Source organism: Papio anubis, chromosome 9 (assembly GCF_008728515.1).
Source record: "Papio anubis isolate 15944 chromosome 9, Panubis1.0, whole genome shotgun sequence".
NCBI classification, from domain to species: domain Eukaryota; kingdom Metazoa; phylum Chordata; class Mammalia; order Primates; family Cercopithecidae; genus Papio; species Papio anubis.
The window spans coordinates 98,319,080-98,335,609 of record NC_044984.1 but is presented as its reverse complement, the minus strand read 5'-3'; the positions used below and the strand labels follow the sequence as shown (position 1 = coordinate 98,335,609).

At 41.8% G+C, this 16,530-nt stretch overlaps 1 protein-coding gene across 2 annotated transcripts in view; it reads left to right on the top strand.

Moving 5' to 3' along the window:
- Positions 1-16,530, top strand: part of C9H12orf73 (chromosome 9 C12orf73 homolog) — a 19,471-nt gene extending 2,941 nt beyond the window's left edge. Inside the window, exons 1-3 of one of the 2 annotated variants that reach the window (XM_009181553.3) lie at positions 10,029-10,162; positions 10,542-10,659; positions 15,669-16,530. In XM_009181553.3, coding sequence (XP_009179817.1) covers positions 10,552-10,659; positions 15,669-15,776 — 216 coding nt within the window. In that variant the 5' untranslated portion in view covers positions 10,029-10,162; positions 10,542-10,551 and the 3' untranslated portion in view covers positions 15,777-16,530. Of the gene's footprint in view, positions 1-10,028; positions 10,163-10,541; positions 10,660-15,668 lie in introns of those variants that run through there. The other variant, XM_009181554.4, reaches the window with a different exon arrangement.

The following is a 16,530-nucleotide window of genomic DNA, read 5'->3' as shown; positions in this document are numbered from 1 at the left end:
GGAGAATTCCGGCTTGCCCTGGGGAGGTCAGTTTTTTGTTTTATTTACACCTTCAACTGATTGGATGAGGCCCACCCACATTTTGGAAGGCAATCAGCTTTACTTAAAGTCTACCCACTTAAATGTTAAATCTCATCCAAAAACACTCTCACAGAAACCAAAATGTTTGACCACACATCTAAGCATAATTGCCCAGCCAACTGGACTCCTAAAATTAATAGGTAGTTATTGTTATTATCTACATTTTACAGGCAAAGAAACTGACATACAGAGAGGTTAAGTAACTTGAGCAAGGTCACACAGCTATTAAGTGGCAGAGTCAAGATTATTATTGCCAGGGCAGTGTGGCAGCAGAGTCCACCCTCTCAGGGCTCTTTGGGAGCCTCGGCAGAGTGTGAGGAGGCAGAAAGACTTTAGGCAGAAGGATATTCAAAGCCTAAAGAGTCACCGAACATTGATAGCACTAAGTGCCAAATAAAACAAGAAAGCTTTCAAATCAATTACCTCAGCTTCCACCTTAAGAATTAGAGAATGAAGAGTAACTGAAACTCCACATAAGCAAAAGAAAGGAAATGATGAATATTTAGTGTAAAACAATGAAATATTGGGAGGCCGAGGTGGGTGGATCACCTGAGGTCGGGAGTTCGAGACCAGCCTGACCAACATAGAGAAACCCTGTCTCTACTAAAAAAATACAAAATTAGCCTGGTGTGGTGGCGCATGCCTGTAATCCCAGTTACTCAGGAGGCTGAGGCAGGAGAATTGCTTGAACCCCGGAGGTGGAGGTAGAAGTGAGCTGAGATTGCGCCTTGCACTCTAGCCTGGGCAACAAGAGTGAAACTCCGTCTCAGAAACAAACAAACAAACAAACAAAAAAAACAACAATGAAATAGAAAACAAAACAAGAGAAAAATCAGTGCCACCAAAGCTTGTATGTTCAGAAGATCAATAAAATTGATAAACCTCTAGTCAGGCTTAATAGAAAAAAGAGACACAATAATATGAAAATGAAAGAAGTTACATAATTACAGATTCTATGTATATTAAAAGGATCATAGGAATATTTTGGCAATTATATTTTATAACTTGAGCAACTTTGATAAAGTGGATGAATTCCCTGAGATACAAACTATCAAAGTTCACTCAAGAATAGATAACCTACATAACCCCATATTTACTAAAGAAATTCAATTTTGTTATGGTTTCGATGGTCATCCCTTCCAAGTGTCATGTTGAATTGTAATACCCAGTGTTGGAGGTCGGGCCTAGTGGGAAGTGTTTGGATCATAGGGGCAGATTTTTTGTGAATGGCTTAGCACCCTCCCTTTGGGGATGAGAGAGTTCTCTGATCTGGTTGTTTAAAAGTGTGTGGCATGCCAGGCATGGTGGCTCATGCCTGTAATCCCAGCACTTTGGGAGGCCAAGGCAGGTAGATCACCTGAGGTCAGGAGTTCGAGACCAGCCTGGCCAACATGGCGAAACCCCATCTCTACTAAAAATACAAAATTGCTGGCTGCAGTGGCCCACGCCTGTGATCCCAGCACTTTGGGAGGCCAAGGCGGGTGGATCATGAGGTCAGGAGTTCAAGACCAGCCTGGCCAAGATGGTGAAACCCCGTCTCTACTAAAAATACAAAAATTAGCCAGGCATAGTGGCAGATGCCTGTAATCCCAGCTACTCAGGAGGCTGAGGCAGGGAATTGCTTGATCCCACCCGGGAGCTGGAGGTTGCAGTGAGCCAACATCGTACCACTGTACTCCAGCCTGGGTGACAGAGTGAGACTCCATCTCGTCAATAAATACATAAATAAATGTAAAAATACAAAATTAGCCGGGTGTGGTGTCATGCAGCATCAAATAAATAAATAAATAAATGTAAAAATACAAAATTAGCCGGGTGTGGTGGCGTGCGCCTGTAATCCCAGCTACTCGGGAGGCTGAGGCAGGAGAATCGCTTGAACCTGGGGGGTGGTGGTTGCAGTGAGATTGCACCACTGCACTCCAGCCTGGGCGACAGAGCAAGACTCTGTCTAAAAAAAAAAAAAAAAAAAAAGTGTGTGGCACCTCCCCACTCTCTCTTGCTTCCATTCTCGCCTTGTGACATGCCTGTTCCCCCTTCATCTGCTGTGGCTAGAAGCTTCCTGAGGCCCTCACCAGGAGCAGATTCTGGCACCATGCTTCCTGTAGAGCCTGCAGAACTGTGAGCCAAGTAAACCTCTTTTCTTTATAAATTGCCCCGCCTCAGATATTTGTAGCAATGCAAGAATGGAGTAACACAAATTTGTAATTAAAAACCTTCCTGCCGGGCGTGGTGGCTCAAGCCTGTAATCCCAGCACTTTGGGAGGCCGAGACGGGCGGATCACAAGGTCAGGAGATCGAGACCATCCTGACTAACACGGTGAAACCCCGTCTCTACTAAAAAACACACACACAAAAAAACTAGCCAGGCGAGGTGGCGGGCGCCTGTAGTCCCAGCTACTCGGGAGGCTGAGGCAGGAGAATGGCGTAAACCCAGGAGGCAGAGCTTGCAGTGAGCTGAGATCCGGCCACTGCACTCCAGCCTGGGCGACAGAGCGAGACTCCGTCTCAAAAAAAAACAAAAAAACAAAAAAACAAAAACCTTCCTACAACAAAAACGCCAGGCCCAACTGGGTTCACCAGTGAATTATAGCAGACAATTAAGGAAGAAATAAAACCAATCCTGTCAAGATCTTCCAGAATATTGAAGAAAAAGGAACATTTTCCAACTCATTCTATAAGGGCAACATTACCTCATTACCAAAAGTAGAAAAATGTGGCAAGAAAAGAAGCAACAGGCTAATACTATCATGAATATAATTCCGAACAAAATTTATCAAATTGAATCCAACTCTCTCTCTCTCTATATATATATATATTCCAATAATATATAAAAAACAAAATTAACCAGGTAGAGTTCATCTGAGTAATACAAAATTGGTTCAACATTTGAAAATCAGTCTGTATAATTCATCACATTAACACATTTTTTAAAAAGTGTGATTATCTTCATAGATGCGGTTTAAGCATTTGACAAAATCCAACATTCATTTGTAATGAAAACTTTTAGCAGGCCGGGCACGGTGGCTCATGCTTGTGATCCCAGCACTTAGGGAGGCTGAGGCGGGCAGATCATGAGGTCAGGAGATCGAGGCCATCCTGGCTAACACGGTGAAATCCCATCTTGACTAAAAATACAAAAAAAAATTAGCTGGGTGTGGTGGCGGGCACCTGTAGTTCCAGCTACTCGGGAGGCTGAGGCCGGAGAATGGTGCGAATCTGGGAGGCGGAGGTTGGAGTGAGCTGAGATTGCACCACTGCACTCCAGCCTGGGTGACAGAGCGAGACTCCGTCTCAAAAAAAAAAAAAAATTAGTAATGTAGAAACAGAACTGGGAACTTCCTTGTGAACTTCCTCAAGATTGATAAATGACAGCTATTAAAAAAAAAAAAGCCCATCTTTATTCATTGCTCAAGTGCTGGTTTATGTAGAAAATCCTGTGGAACCTACAAAAAACCTGGTACAACTAATAAGTGAGATTCGCAAGGTTGCAAGATAAAGCATCAGTGTAGGAAGATCAATTGTAGTTTATGTACTAACAACAAACAATTAGAAAAAATACCATTCACAATAGCATCAAAAAGATGAAATATTTGAGGATAGAGCTGACAAAAGATATGCAAGACTTGTATCATAAAAAGTGAAAAGCATTGCTGATAGAAATTGGGTAAGAACTAAATAAGTACATGGATATGTTGTATTCATGGATCAGAAGACCAAATATTGTGAAGATGTTTAAAGATTCAATATAATGCTAACCATCATCCAGGTAAGCATTTTTGGGTAGAAATTGACAAAATGATTCTAAAATTTATATGGAAATGCAAAGATCTAGAATAACCAAAGCTGGGAGAGCTAATACTGCCTGACTTAAGAATTATTATAAGGCTACAGTAATCAAGACAGTGTTGGCCGGGTGCAGTGGCTCATGCCTGTAACCCCAGCACTTTGGGAGGCTGAGGCAGGCGGATCACCCAAGGCCAGAAGTTTGACAACAGGCTGGCCAACATGGTGAAACCCTGTCTCTGCTAAAAAATACAAAAATTAGCCAGACATGGTGGCACATGCCTGTAGTCCCAGCTACTCAGGAGGCTGGGATGGGAGAATAGCTTGAACCGCGGGAGGTGGAGGTTGCAGTGAGCCGAGATCATGCTACTGCACTCCAGCCTGGGCAACAGAATGATTCCTTGTCTCACAAAAAAAAAAAAAAAAAAAAAAAAAGACAGTGTAGTATTGGCATCAAGAAAGATAAATATATCAGTGCAACAGAAACAGAATAAAGTCCAGAAATAGACACATACATACATGGACAAGTGAACTGATTTTCAACTAAGCTTCAAATGCAGTTCAGATATCTATATGCAAAAACAAAACAAAGTTGTACCCATGATGCAGGGCAGGCAAGCCCTTAGCCCAGGAGTGTCACCCGGGAAATAAATAATGCAAGAGTGAGCTGATGATAGAAGAAAACAGTTTTATTGAGGCAGCAGTGTTACAACTCCAAGACTGCTCCTGCAGAGCAAGGCTGCCCCATAGACAGTGTGCTCAGAGTAGCAGCTCAGAGGCAGTTCTCAGTCATATTTATACCCACTTCTAATTATATGCAAATCAAGGGGCTGAGTATGCAGAAATTTCTAGAAAAAGGGAGGTAACTTTTGAGTCTTTACCATGGAAAGGAGTGGTAGCGTCTGGGTGTTGCCATGACAAAACTAAACTGACATGGCACATTAGTTGGTGTGTTTTATGGAGAAGAGCTTCCACGTCTTCCCTATTTTAGCTGCTCCTCAATCTGGTCCTGTATCCAAGCTCCACCTTGGGAGTCAAGTGCCGCCTCCTGCCTCACCTATACCTCACACCATACAAAAAAACAAAATGGATCATGGACTTAAATGTAAAACCCAAAGCTGAAAAACTTCTAGAAGAAAATATAGAAGACAATATTTATGACCCTGGGTTATATTTTTTAAATATAATACAAAAGGGAAAATTGATAAATTGTACTTCATTAAAATTAAACACTTCTCTCAAAAATTAATAAAAAGCAATAAACTGGGAGAAAATATTTGCAGATCATATCTGATGAAGGGCTTGTGTCCAGAACATATAAAAGAACACTCAAAACCCATAAGAAAACAACTCAGTTTTTAAAATGGGCAAAAGATTTGAGCAGATGAATCACCAAAGAAAATAGAAGCACAAGAAAATAGGGTCATTTGTCATTTAACAATAGGATATATTCTGAGAAATGTCACTAGGTGATTTTGTCATTGTAAAAATATTATAGAGTGTACTTCCACAAATCTAGATGGTGCAGCCTACTATATACCTAGGCTATATTGTATGGCCTGTGGTTCCTAGGCTACAAACCTGTTCAGCATGTTACTATAGTGAATACTGTAGGCAATTGTAATGCAATAGTAAGTATGTATCTAAACTTAGAAAAGGTACAGTAAAAATACAGTATTAGGCCCGGCATGGTGGCTCACACCTGTAATCCCAGCACTTTGGGAGGCCGATGCATGTGGATCACCTGAGCTCAGGAGTTCAAGACCACTCTGGGCAACATGGTGAAACCCCATCTTTACTAAAATACAAAGAAAACTTAGCTGGGTGCAGTGGCGGGCGCCTGTAGTCCCAGCTACTTGGGAGGCTGAGGCAGGAGAATCGCTTGAACCTGGCAAGCAGAGGTTGCAGTGAGCCGAGATTGAACCACTGCACTCCAGCCTGGGCGACAGAGCAAGACTGTGTCTCAACAACAACAACAACAACAAACCAAACCAAACAGTGTTAAAGATAAAAAATGTAGCAGGCACTTACCATGAATAGAGCTTGCAGGACTCCTTGTTGCTCTGGGTGAGTCAGTGAGTGAATGCGAAGGTCTAGGACATTACTGTACACTACTGTAGACTTTATAAACGCTGTACACCTAGGTTACACTAAGTTTATAAAAAAGTAATTTTCTTCAATAATATGTTAACCTTAGCTTTCTGTAACTTTATAAACTTTATAATTTTTTAAACTTTTTGACCTTTTTGTAATAACACTTAGCTTAAAACACACATTGTACAGCTATAAAACATTTCTTATGTCCTTATTCTATAAGCCTTTTTTCTGTTTTTAATTTTTTTTTTTACTTTTAAAAATTTTGTGAAAAACTAAGACACAAACACACACATTAGCCTAGGCCTACACAGGGTCAAGATCGTCAATATCACTGTCTTCCACCTCCACATCATGTCCCACTGGAAGGTCTTCAAGGGCAGTACACAAGGAGTCGTCCTCTCCTCTGATAACAGTGCTTTCTGGAGTACCTTCTGAAGGATCCGGCTGAGGCTGTTTTACAGTTAACTTTTTTTTTTTTTTAAAAAAGAATAAAAAGAGTACACTGTAAGATAAGCATAGAAGTATAGTAAATCGATATATCAGTAACAAGATTTATTATCAAGTATTATGTAGTGTACGTAATTGTATGTGGTATACTTTTAGATGACTGGCAGCATGGTGTGTTTACACCAGCGTCACCATGAACACATGGTGTTTGACAGTTATGATGTCATTAGGCTATAGGATTTTTTCAGGTTCATTGTAATTTTATGGGGCCATCGGTCATGTATGTGGTCCATTGACTGAAATGTTGTTATGCAGCATATGACTATCAACACATGAATGTCTGTGATCCATTTAAAATTTTTAATATGGTGTGGGGTAGGTGTCCAAGGATTTTTATGGTTTTTTTTTTTTTTTTTTTTTTTTGCATATGAAAATATCTGAATCATTAGTCATGAGGGAAATGTAAATTAAAACCAAAATGAGAAACCATTACCCACATATTAGAATAGCTAAAATAGAAAAGACTGACCAGAGCAAATGTTGGAGAGGATTTGAAGGAACTGGATGGGGATGTCTCATATGTCTCATACACTGCTGATGGGAATGTAAAATTGTACAGCTTGGCCAGGTGTGATGGCTCACGCCTGTAATCTCAGTACTTTGGGAAGCCTAGGTGGGTGGATCACATGAGGTCAGGAGTTCTGAGACCACCCTGGCCTGCGTGGTGAAACCCCGTCTCTACTAAAAATTATACAAATTAGCCAGGTATGGTGGCACCTGCCTGTAATCCCAGATACTCAGGAGGCTGATGCAGGAGAATCGCTTGAACTCAGGAGCCAAGATCATGCCACTGTACTCTATCCTGGGCGACAGAGCAAGACTGTTTGAGAATGAATGAATGAATGAATGAATTAATTAATTAATTAATAGCCGGGCATGGTGGCTCATTCTTGTAATCCCAGCACTTTGGGAGGCCGAGGCAGGCGCATCACCTGAGGTCAGGAGTTCAAGACCAACCTGGACAACATGGTGAAACCCCGTCTCTACTAAAAATAATTTAGCTGGGCATGGTGGCATGTGCCTGTAATCTCAGCTACTTGGGAGGCGGAGGCAAAAGAATCACTGGAACTAGGAAGGCGGAGGGTGCAGTGAGCCAAGTTCGTGCCACTGCACTCCAGCCTGGTGACAGAGCAAGACTCTGTCTCAAAAAAATAAATAAAATAAAAAATAAAAATAAATAATAAATTTGTATAGCTGCTTTGGAAATTCATTTGGCAATTTCTTTTTTTTTTTTTAATTAATTTTTTTTTTTTGAGACGGACTCTTGCTCTGTTGTCTAGGCTGGAGTACAGTGGCACTATGTCAGCTCACTGCAACCTCCACCTCCTGGGTTCAAGCAATTCTCCTGCCTCAGGCTCCTGAGTAGCTGAGACTACAGGCGCACACCACCACACCTGGCCAATTTTTGTATTTTAGTAGAGACGGGGTTTTACCGTGTTGCCTAGGCTGGTCTCAAACTCCTGAGCTCAGACAGTTCTCCCTCCTCGGCCTCCCAAAATGCTAGGATTTTAGGCGTGAGCCATCGCACCTGGCCTGGCAATTTCTTAAAAAGTTAAATATATACCTTCCATATGCTCTAGTAATTCTTCTCCTAGAGATGTACCTAATAAAAATGGAAGCCCGTGTTATCAGAAAGACTTCTATACCAGTCTTCCTCATATACAAGCAGTGTCAACCTAAAATAACCAAAAGGGTCAAAATCTAACCTAAAGAGGGTTTATTCAAGCACAAAGAGTAAGAATGGACCACCTGGAAACACCAACTCCAAAGGAATGGAGTCAGCGTTCTGAAGTAAGAAAGTTAAGATTTCATTTGTATAGGCAGAGACAGGAGTTTTTAGCAGGATTTCAACACTTTTCATACAAGATTGGCACAAAGTTACAGAAATTTGGTTGGTTATACGCAGTGTTTCTTTTTGGGAAAGGGTGCATTTAACCTTTTTTACAGAGGGTGTAATACTCATGGGTTTTCTGTTATCTGGTCTCAGCAAAGCAGGACAATAAAGGGCAAATTAATCATAACAAGGGTCATTAAGAAGGCAGGAGGTTTTTGTCACTGTCATTTTTCTCTAGTCATTGTATAGAACAAGAAAAGAATGTGAGTTAATATATAATCTGAGAACAGAAGTTGTAACCATATGTACTCAGATTAGTCACATCTCTCTCAAGGCTTAACAGTATTTTTTTTAAGGTTCCAACATCTTTTAAATTTTATTTATTTACACACCAACAACTAGAAACAACCAAAATGTTTACCAATAATTGAATAGATAAACCAATTATAGTCTAAACCCACCTAGCAATAAAAAGGAGTGAATTACTAAGACATGAAACAACGTGGATGAATCTCAAAAAACTGAGCTGCAAGAAATAAGCAACACAAAAAATAGTACATACTGTATAATTCTATTTATGTAACATTCCAGAAAATGCAAACTAACTTATAGTGACAGAAAACAGATCTGTGATTACCCAGGGAAATAAAGCCGTGGAGGAGGGAGGAAGTAGAAAGAAGCACTAAGAAACATCTGAGGGTTTGGGTATGTTCATTATCTTGATTATGGTAATGGTCTCACATATGTCAAACATCATATTGTATACTTTAAATATGTGCAGTTTATTGTATGTCAAATATACCTCTATAAAGCTCTTTAAAAATATGAGTATTGTGATTTGTCATACATACAACATTAATCCTTCAGAATTTAGCCTTGCACTAACTTTTTTTTTTTTTTTTTTTTTTGAGACGGAGTCTTGCTCTGTTGCCCAGGCTGGAGTGCAGTGGCGCGATCTCAGCTCACTGCAACCTCCACCTCCTGGGTTCAAGCGATTCCCCTGCCTCAGTCTCCCGAGTAGCTGGGATCATAGGCGCCTGCTACCACGCCCAGCTAATTTTTGTGTGTGTATATATACATATATATATTTTAATATATATATATATTTTAGTAGACATGGGGTCTTGCCATGTTGGCCAGGCTGGTCTCAAACTTAGGGCCTCAAGTGATCCGCCCGCCTTGGCCTCCCAAAGTGCTGGGATTACAGGCGTAAGCCACCGTCCCCGGCCCTTGCACTAACCTTTTACTTAAAAATCAACCCATAATCAAAACAATCGAAAAATGCCTGGATTATATTATGTCCATTTCAGATTTCCCGTTTCCCAGTAGCACCAGGTCATAAGGCCACAGCTGTCTGGATGTGGCTCTATTTCGGGTATCAAAAGACGCCAAACACAGGGACAGTGAGTGCCTTTAACTTAACTCACAAGAGGTCACAGGAGGGTGACCTCCCGTAAAAGCACGCAAATGCTCCATGTGTGACTCCACCCCTCCTAAAAAGTGGCAAAGGCGTGCGATTTCCTTTGTGTGCACGAAAGTACAAATGATGTAATAATAGTCCACGGCCTGGCCTTAGACTCCACATCTGCCAGGAAAATTTAACTATAGGGAGAGTGATGGAGGCGCTGGGAGCCTGGGGCTGAGAACATGTAGGAATTGGTTAAAAAAAAAAAAAAAAAAAAAAAAAAGTCAGTGTCTTTCTCCCAGAGTCCCACTTCCGCCTGCGTCACGTACCTGCGCCGGCAGCGCTCTTGCTTTCCTGTCCGGTGCGATCCCCAGTCACTGTACTTTGGGTCCGGCACGCTTGCCGTCTGCTTCGTCTGCCCTTACACCGGTTGCCCAGCATCCCTGCAGTTCGCGGTACAGTCTCTTCTAGGGCGCATGTATAGGGGCAGAGGGGAGTGAAGTCCACAGTTCTAGAGGTAGAAGGGGCGCGGGGAAACCACCTGGTGTCGGCCTTCCGCTTGCTGATCAAGAGCTCGCTTTAATGCCGCAGGCCATTGATAAACGATGGGACTGGGCCTCGGCCTGGAGGGCGTTTGTCTTCTCCTTGCCCTCAGCTCATATAGGAGGAAACCGAGGCGTGGCATTGGGCGAGAACCCAGGTGCCCTGACCGCGCACTTCCCGCACCTCCGCCGCCGTGTGTCTCGTGTCCAGCGCTGGCTGGAGCGCCTCAGCCCTGGCGCGGTGTAGTTGTGAGCCGGAACTTCTGACACTGCCCCTTCCTTCCCCGTCCAGCCTGCCGACCATGCCCGCGGGCGTGCCCATGTCCACCTACCTGAAAATGTTGACAGCCAGTCTCCTGGCCATGTTCGCAGGGGCAGAAGTGGTGCACAGATACTACCGACCGGAGCTGGTGAGTGCGGGAGGGCTCATGTTTTATTTTTGAGCCAAATGTACCTCATTTCTTTGTTAATTACCCAGCCTTAAGCATTCCCTTATAGCAATGCAGATGCTCCTGGACCATTCCAGTCTCCCTGTGGCAGCAAAAGTGATCTTAAACGAAATTAGGATCACATTTGCTCTGGGCCCAAAACCTTTGGATGGCATCCCATTGCATCTAGGGCAATGCATGGCCTGTGAGGTCTTACAGTCTGGCCGCTGCCTACCTGTGGCCCATCTGCCACCATTTTACCAGTTCTTTCCCCTGTTAACATTCACACCTGCTTCCTTGCTGTTTCTCCAATTCATCAAACCTGTCCCCATTTCGGGGCCATTCTTTTTCTTATCCTTGGCATGTCCTCCTCCCCCCTACCCCCCAACAACTTGGCTTGGTTTCCTTCTTCAGAACTTCAAGCCTTAGCTCAAGTCTCTCCTCCAGCAATGAGGGTCCTTGGGCTAGCTCCCAAAGAATTCCTCCTCTGCGATTCCGTCTCATCCTTTGTTTCCATAGAGCACTTGTCTGCAATTCTTTGTCTATTCATTTGTTCTTTGTCAGTTTGCTTCAGTAGAATGTAAGCTCCAGACTGTGTCTGTCTGGTTCATTCTTGTATCTCAACTGCTTGGAATGTAGCAGACACTCAATAAGTGTTTGTCGAATGAAGGATGAGTGAATATAGGTATTCAAAGGAGGGAGAAATTTAAATTAATTTTAATAAGCATTCATTAAATTAGGAACTGAAATTGAAGGTTCTTTTCAGGAATTGTAGTCTTGGGGAGGTGGAGATGAGAAAGTATGGCGCAGATGATTATAAGAATGTGCTGTTATGCTATAGGTGTGAATAGTGGTTTGGAGCACAGTATTGGGAGCAGTCATTTCTGTTTGGACTCTGCCTGGACAGGTAACACTTACAGAGAATCAATCATTAGTGTTTCTTTTTAAAGAAATTTTTATGAAAAATAATTTTTAAAAAATTAGAGACAGGTCTCATTCTGTTGCCCAGGTTGGAGTGCAGTGGTGCAATCAGAGCTCACCGCAGCCTCACATTTCTGGGCTCAATCAATCCTCCTGCCTCAGCCTCCTAAGTAGCTGGGATGACAAGTTTGCACCATCACACCTGGCTAATTTTTAAATTTTTTGTAGAGACAAGGTCTCAAAATGTTGCTCAGGCTGATCTCCAACTCCTGGCTTCAAGAAGTCCTCCCACCTTGGCCTCTGAAAGTGCTGGGATTACAGGTGTGAGCCAGTGTGCCTGGCTCCATTTGTATTTGCACTTATGTTGTATTTTTATTTTTTGAGTTGGAGTCTCACTCTGTCACCCAGGCTGGAGTGCAGTGGTGTGATCTGATTTCACTGCAACCTCTGCCTTCTGGGTTTAAGCAAATCTCATGCCTCAGCCTCCTGAGTAGCTAGGATTACAGGCGTACACCACCATGTGTAGCTAATTTTTTCTATTTTTTGGTAGAGATGGTGTTTCACTGTGTTGGCCAGGCTGGTCTTGAACTCCTGGCCTCAAGTGATCCACCTGCCTCTGCCTCCCAAAGTGCTGGGGTTACAGGCGTGAGCCACCGTGACTGGCCCATTTGTATTTTTAACATGAGTTAATTGTCACTACAATTTTGAAGGTGTAATTCCTGTTTTCACATGAGAAGCAGATTGAGAAGAGTGAAGTTGATTTCTCAAAGTCACATAGCTTAATGAGGTGATTGAAGGATCTGAAACCCAAGCTTTCTGTTTTGTATGTCTCTTTTTCGCTCCTGTTCATAAAATAATCCAGTACTCTTGTAAAACATTCAAACTGAATTCAAGTATATAGAGTAAAAAGTGAAAATCCCCCCTCTTATAACCTGCTTTCTCCTGTCTGCTCCCCACAAGTAACTACTGTGTCTTGTTTGGTGAACATCCTTCGCCTCTTCTCACTGGTGTTGAATGCCCACTGATACGGGTTGGATATTTGTCCCTTCCAAACTGCACGCCAAAATGCGATCCCCAATGTTGGAAGTAGGGCCTGGTGGGAGGCGTTTGGGTCATGGGAACGAATCCGTCATGAATGGCTTGGTGCCCTCCCTGTGGTGATGAGTGAGTTCTCACTTTATTAGTTCACGAGAGCTGGTTGTTTAAAAGAGCCTGGCTTGCTCTCTCACTCCCTTTCTTGCCATGTGTTACACCTGCTCCCACTTTGCCTTCTGCCATGAGTTAAAGTTTTCTGAGGCCTCACCAGAAGCTGGACCAATGCTGGTGCCATGCTTGTACAGCCTGCAGAACCGCAAGTCAAATAAACCTTTTTTCTTTATAAATTACCCAGCCTCGGGCAATGCAAAATGGACGAATGCACCTGTGCATGCATGGACTCACACACACACAGTTTGTGGAGTGTTTTTCCTTCATGTGAATAGGAGTTCATGTACACATTTCTCTGCAGCTTCCTTGTTTTGGTTAACATCTACATAAATAGACGTTTGTGTATATTAAATCTTTTTAACTATTGCATAGTATTTCATAATATAACTATGACATTTATTTGATCAATCCCTTATTGACATTTAGGTAGTACGTAGTTTTTATACAAACAGTGCTGCAAGAGCTCTTTCTTACAACTTCAGAGTGCTTTTCTTTTAAAAAGGGTTCTATTGAGCATCAGGGATACCTAGTGGAGACAAAGTGACAAGAACCTTCTACAGTAATGCAGTTTAGTGTATAGCTTGTGCAGGAATAGACATCAGGCAGGCCTTGCAAAAGAAGGAATGCCTGGGATTTGCCCTTGGGAAATTGACCTTTGATTCACCCATTTCATTATAATTGGGAATGTGCAAGGGTTGTTACAGCAGCTACCTGTACCTTGGGAGGAGATAGAATGAAGCCACGGTCTTTAGAAGGGCCATATTGAAGGGTCTAAGGCCACCTCAGTTTGATTGGTTGGTGACATTGGCAATGAGGTATCTCTGTAGGAACTTGAAGGCCCAGGTGGCTGACTGTGTGTCGGAAGCAGTGTGCTTCATTAACATTTATATGTTCTTTACCTATGTCTTTTGGTATTGCTCCAGCAATTACTGTCACTATTGTTAACCACTTTGTTGTTTGTAACAAAGCCGGATCACAAGTCCTTTAGTCTGAGAACTGGAAGGTCTGGGCAGTCGAACAGAGGAGACCATGATGACTGCCCAGACTTGTGCTTTAGTGCTGTGTTGGGGAGAACTGCTACAGGTGCTTTGTTTTAGTTGTCCATCTCAGATCATCTGAATAGCAAAGGAGATGACTCCTGTTGTAGTTCAGGTTGAAAGCTAGGAGTTGTCTTTAATTCTTCTCTCATACTGTACATATCAGTAGATCCCATTGGATTAACCTGAAAAGTACATCCAGATGCTGCCTGCTTCTCACCACCTCTGTTGCTACTACCCAATTCAATCCACTGTCAGTTACTTTCACCTGTTGTTGTAATAGCTTCCTGACCTGTCTTCTGCCTTCCACTCTTGCTCTCCTGTGGTCTATTCTCAGCAAAGCTACCATTGTCATCTCTGTACACTTGAATGAAGACATGCCACTCTTCTCAGAACTCTCCAGTGTCTTCCCATTTCAGCGTGAAAAACACTGGAGACTTTATCTCCCCACTCCCTTTTTCCTCTGCCCTTTTCTCCCCTTAACCTCCCTGTGAATACTTTGTGCCGGCTATACTGACAATCTTGCTTCTCCTTGAACATGAAGCCACACTCCTGCCTTAGGTCCTCTGCACCTGTGGTTCCATCTGCCTGAAATGCTCCTAGGTAACTGCATGGCTGACTCCCTCATCCTGTTTCATGTCTTTGTTCAGAAGTCATCTTCTGAACACCAGTAAGTACACAGAAAGATGCTCAGCACTATTAGCCACCAGAGAAAGGCAAATCAAAACCACAATGAAATACCACCTCATATCCACTACAATGGCTATAGTAAAACAGATAGTAACAAGTGTTGTCAAGGATGTGGAGAAATTGAAAGCCTCACGCGTTGTTGATGGGAATATAAAATGGTGCAGTGGCTTCAGAAAAGCCTGGTAGTTCCTCAAGCAGTTAAACATTAGAGTTTCCATATGACCCAGCAATTCCACTTTTAGGTTTATGCCCAATAGATGTGAAAACACATATCCACACAAAAACTTGTATATGAATATTTAGAGCAGTATTATTCATAATATCCAAGCGGCGGAAAATCCAAATGCCTTTTAGCTGATGGATAGATGGTATATCCATACAATGGAGCATTATTGAGTAATAAAAAATGAAATACTGATACAAGCTACAACATTGATGAACCTTGAAAACATTATGCTACATGAAAGAACACAGAGGACCACATATAATATGATTCAATTTATAGAAAATATCCAGAATAGGCAAATCTATATAGACAAAAAGAAGACTAATAGTTGTCTATGGATATGTGGGGGAGGGTTGTATGGAAATGAAAGTGGCTGCTAATAAGTATGGGGTTTCTTTTTGGGGTAATGAAAATGTTCTAAAATGTATTGTGATAGATGCACAACTCTGTGAATACCTTCCTTGAATGCAAGGATTTTGTATTTTTTTGCATACTGCTTTATGCTTTGCATATAATAGGCACTTAATATTTTTGAATTAAATCAATTCCTAACGCTTATTTTCTATGCCATGCACATGGTAGAGAGTCAGTAGATGGCGCAGGAGTGAATTTCCAAATGTGGAAAGTTTTATTCAAAGCTGTGAACCTGTCCATTGATTGCGATGCCAGCTATCCTCTGTGAGTCCTGCAGTATGTAATACCGAAGACCTTGCCAGGATGATAGACTCATAAACACAGGGTTAGAGAGGGACTTAGATCAACCAGAGCTTCTCATAATAAAGATCTATCATTGAGTAGCAAGTAGGGGAACTTTTTGTTATTTTTTACTCTTTAAAGTCTTTCAGGTTACATTGAATTGCAGCTTTATTAAGGGTTAGACATTTGTGTTTTTTGTTTTATTTTTTTTGCAGACAATACCTGAAATTCCACCAAAGCCTGGAGAACTCAAAACGGAGCTTTTGGGACTGAAAGAAGGAAAACACAAACCTCAAGTTTCTCAACAGGAGGAACTTAAATAACTATGCCAAGAATTCTGTGAATAATGTCTTAAATAGGTATTTCTTAATTTATTGCATCAGACTACTTGTCCTTAAGCATTTAGTCCAATGCTGACTGCAAAAGGAGGTGCTCAGTGGATGTTTAGCCTATACATTGAAATTTAATTATGGTTTGATTGATATTTCTTGAAAACTGCCAAAGCACATATCATCAGACTCATGAATATGGTTTGAAAGATAGTCAGTCTTGAATATAATTTGAAATAGAATATTTGTAAGTCTACTATGTGGGTTGTCTTTATTTCATATAAATTAAAAAATTATTTAAAACTATGAACTAGTTTCATTAATTGAATTTGCTAAGTGGAGTTATTTCTCATTGCTAAACTATTTTCAAATTCTAGATCTCTGCTAACTTTAGTAAATGAACACCAAAGTGGTGAGCTTTGATAATGCATTTTGTGGATACAAAATCATCGCCTCATCACTTTCTAGAATGAAAGGCTGGGGGCATTGCTCACCTTTTGCGTGAAGAAAAGACCCATCCCTTAGGGCCAGTTTGTGCTTAAGGGGAGGACAGACCGTCACTCAGTGGACCATGTGAATGAATGGATGCAGTGGATGCTTTAGAAGTACCGCATTTTACAGGTACAGAGTAGGTGGCCTGGCTGAGGGAAAGAGTCATGATTTGAATCCGAGTCTCCTGTAAGACAATGACTTCATGAAGGTGAAAAATTAGCTTTATGGTTATTAAAATAAAAAATTTACCTCAGGT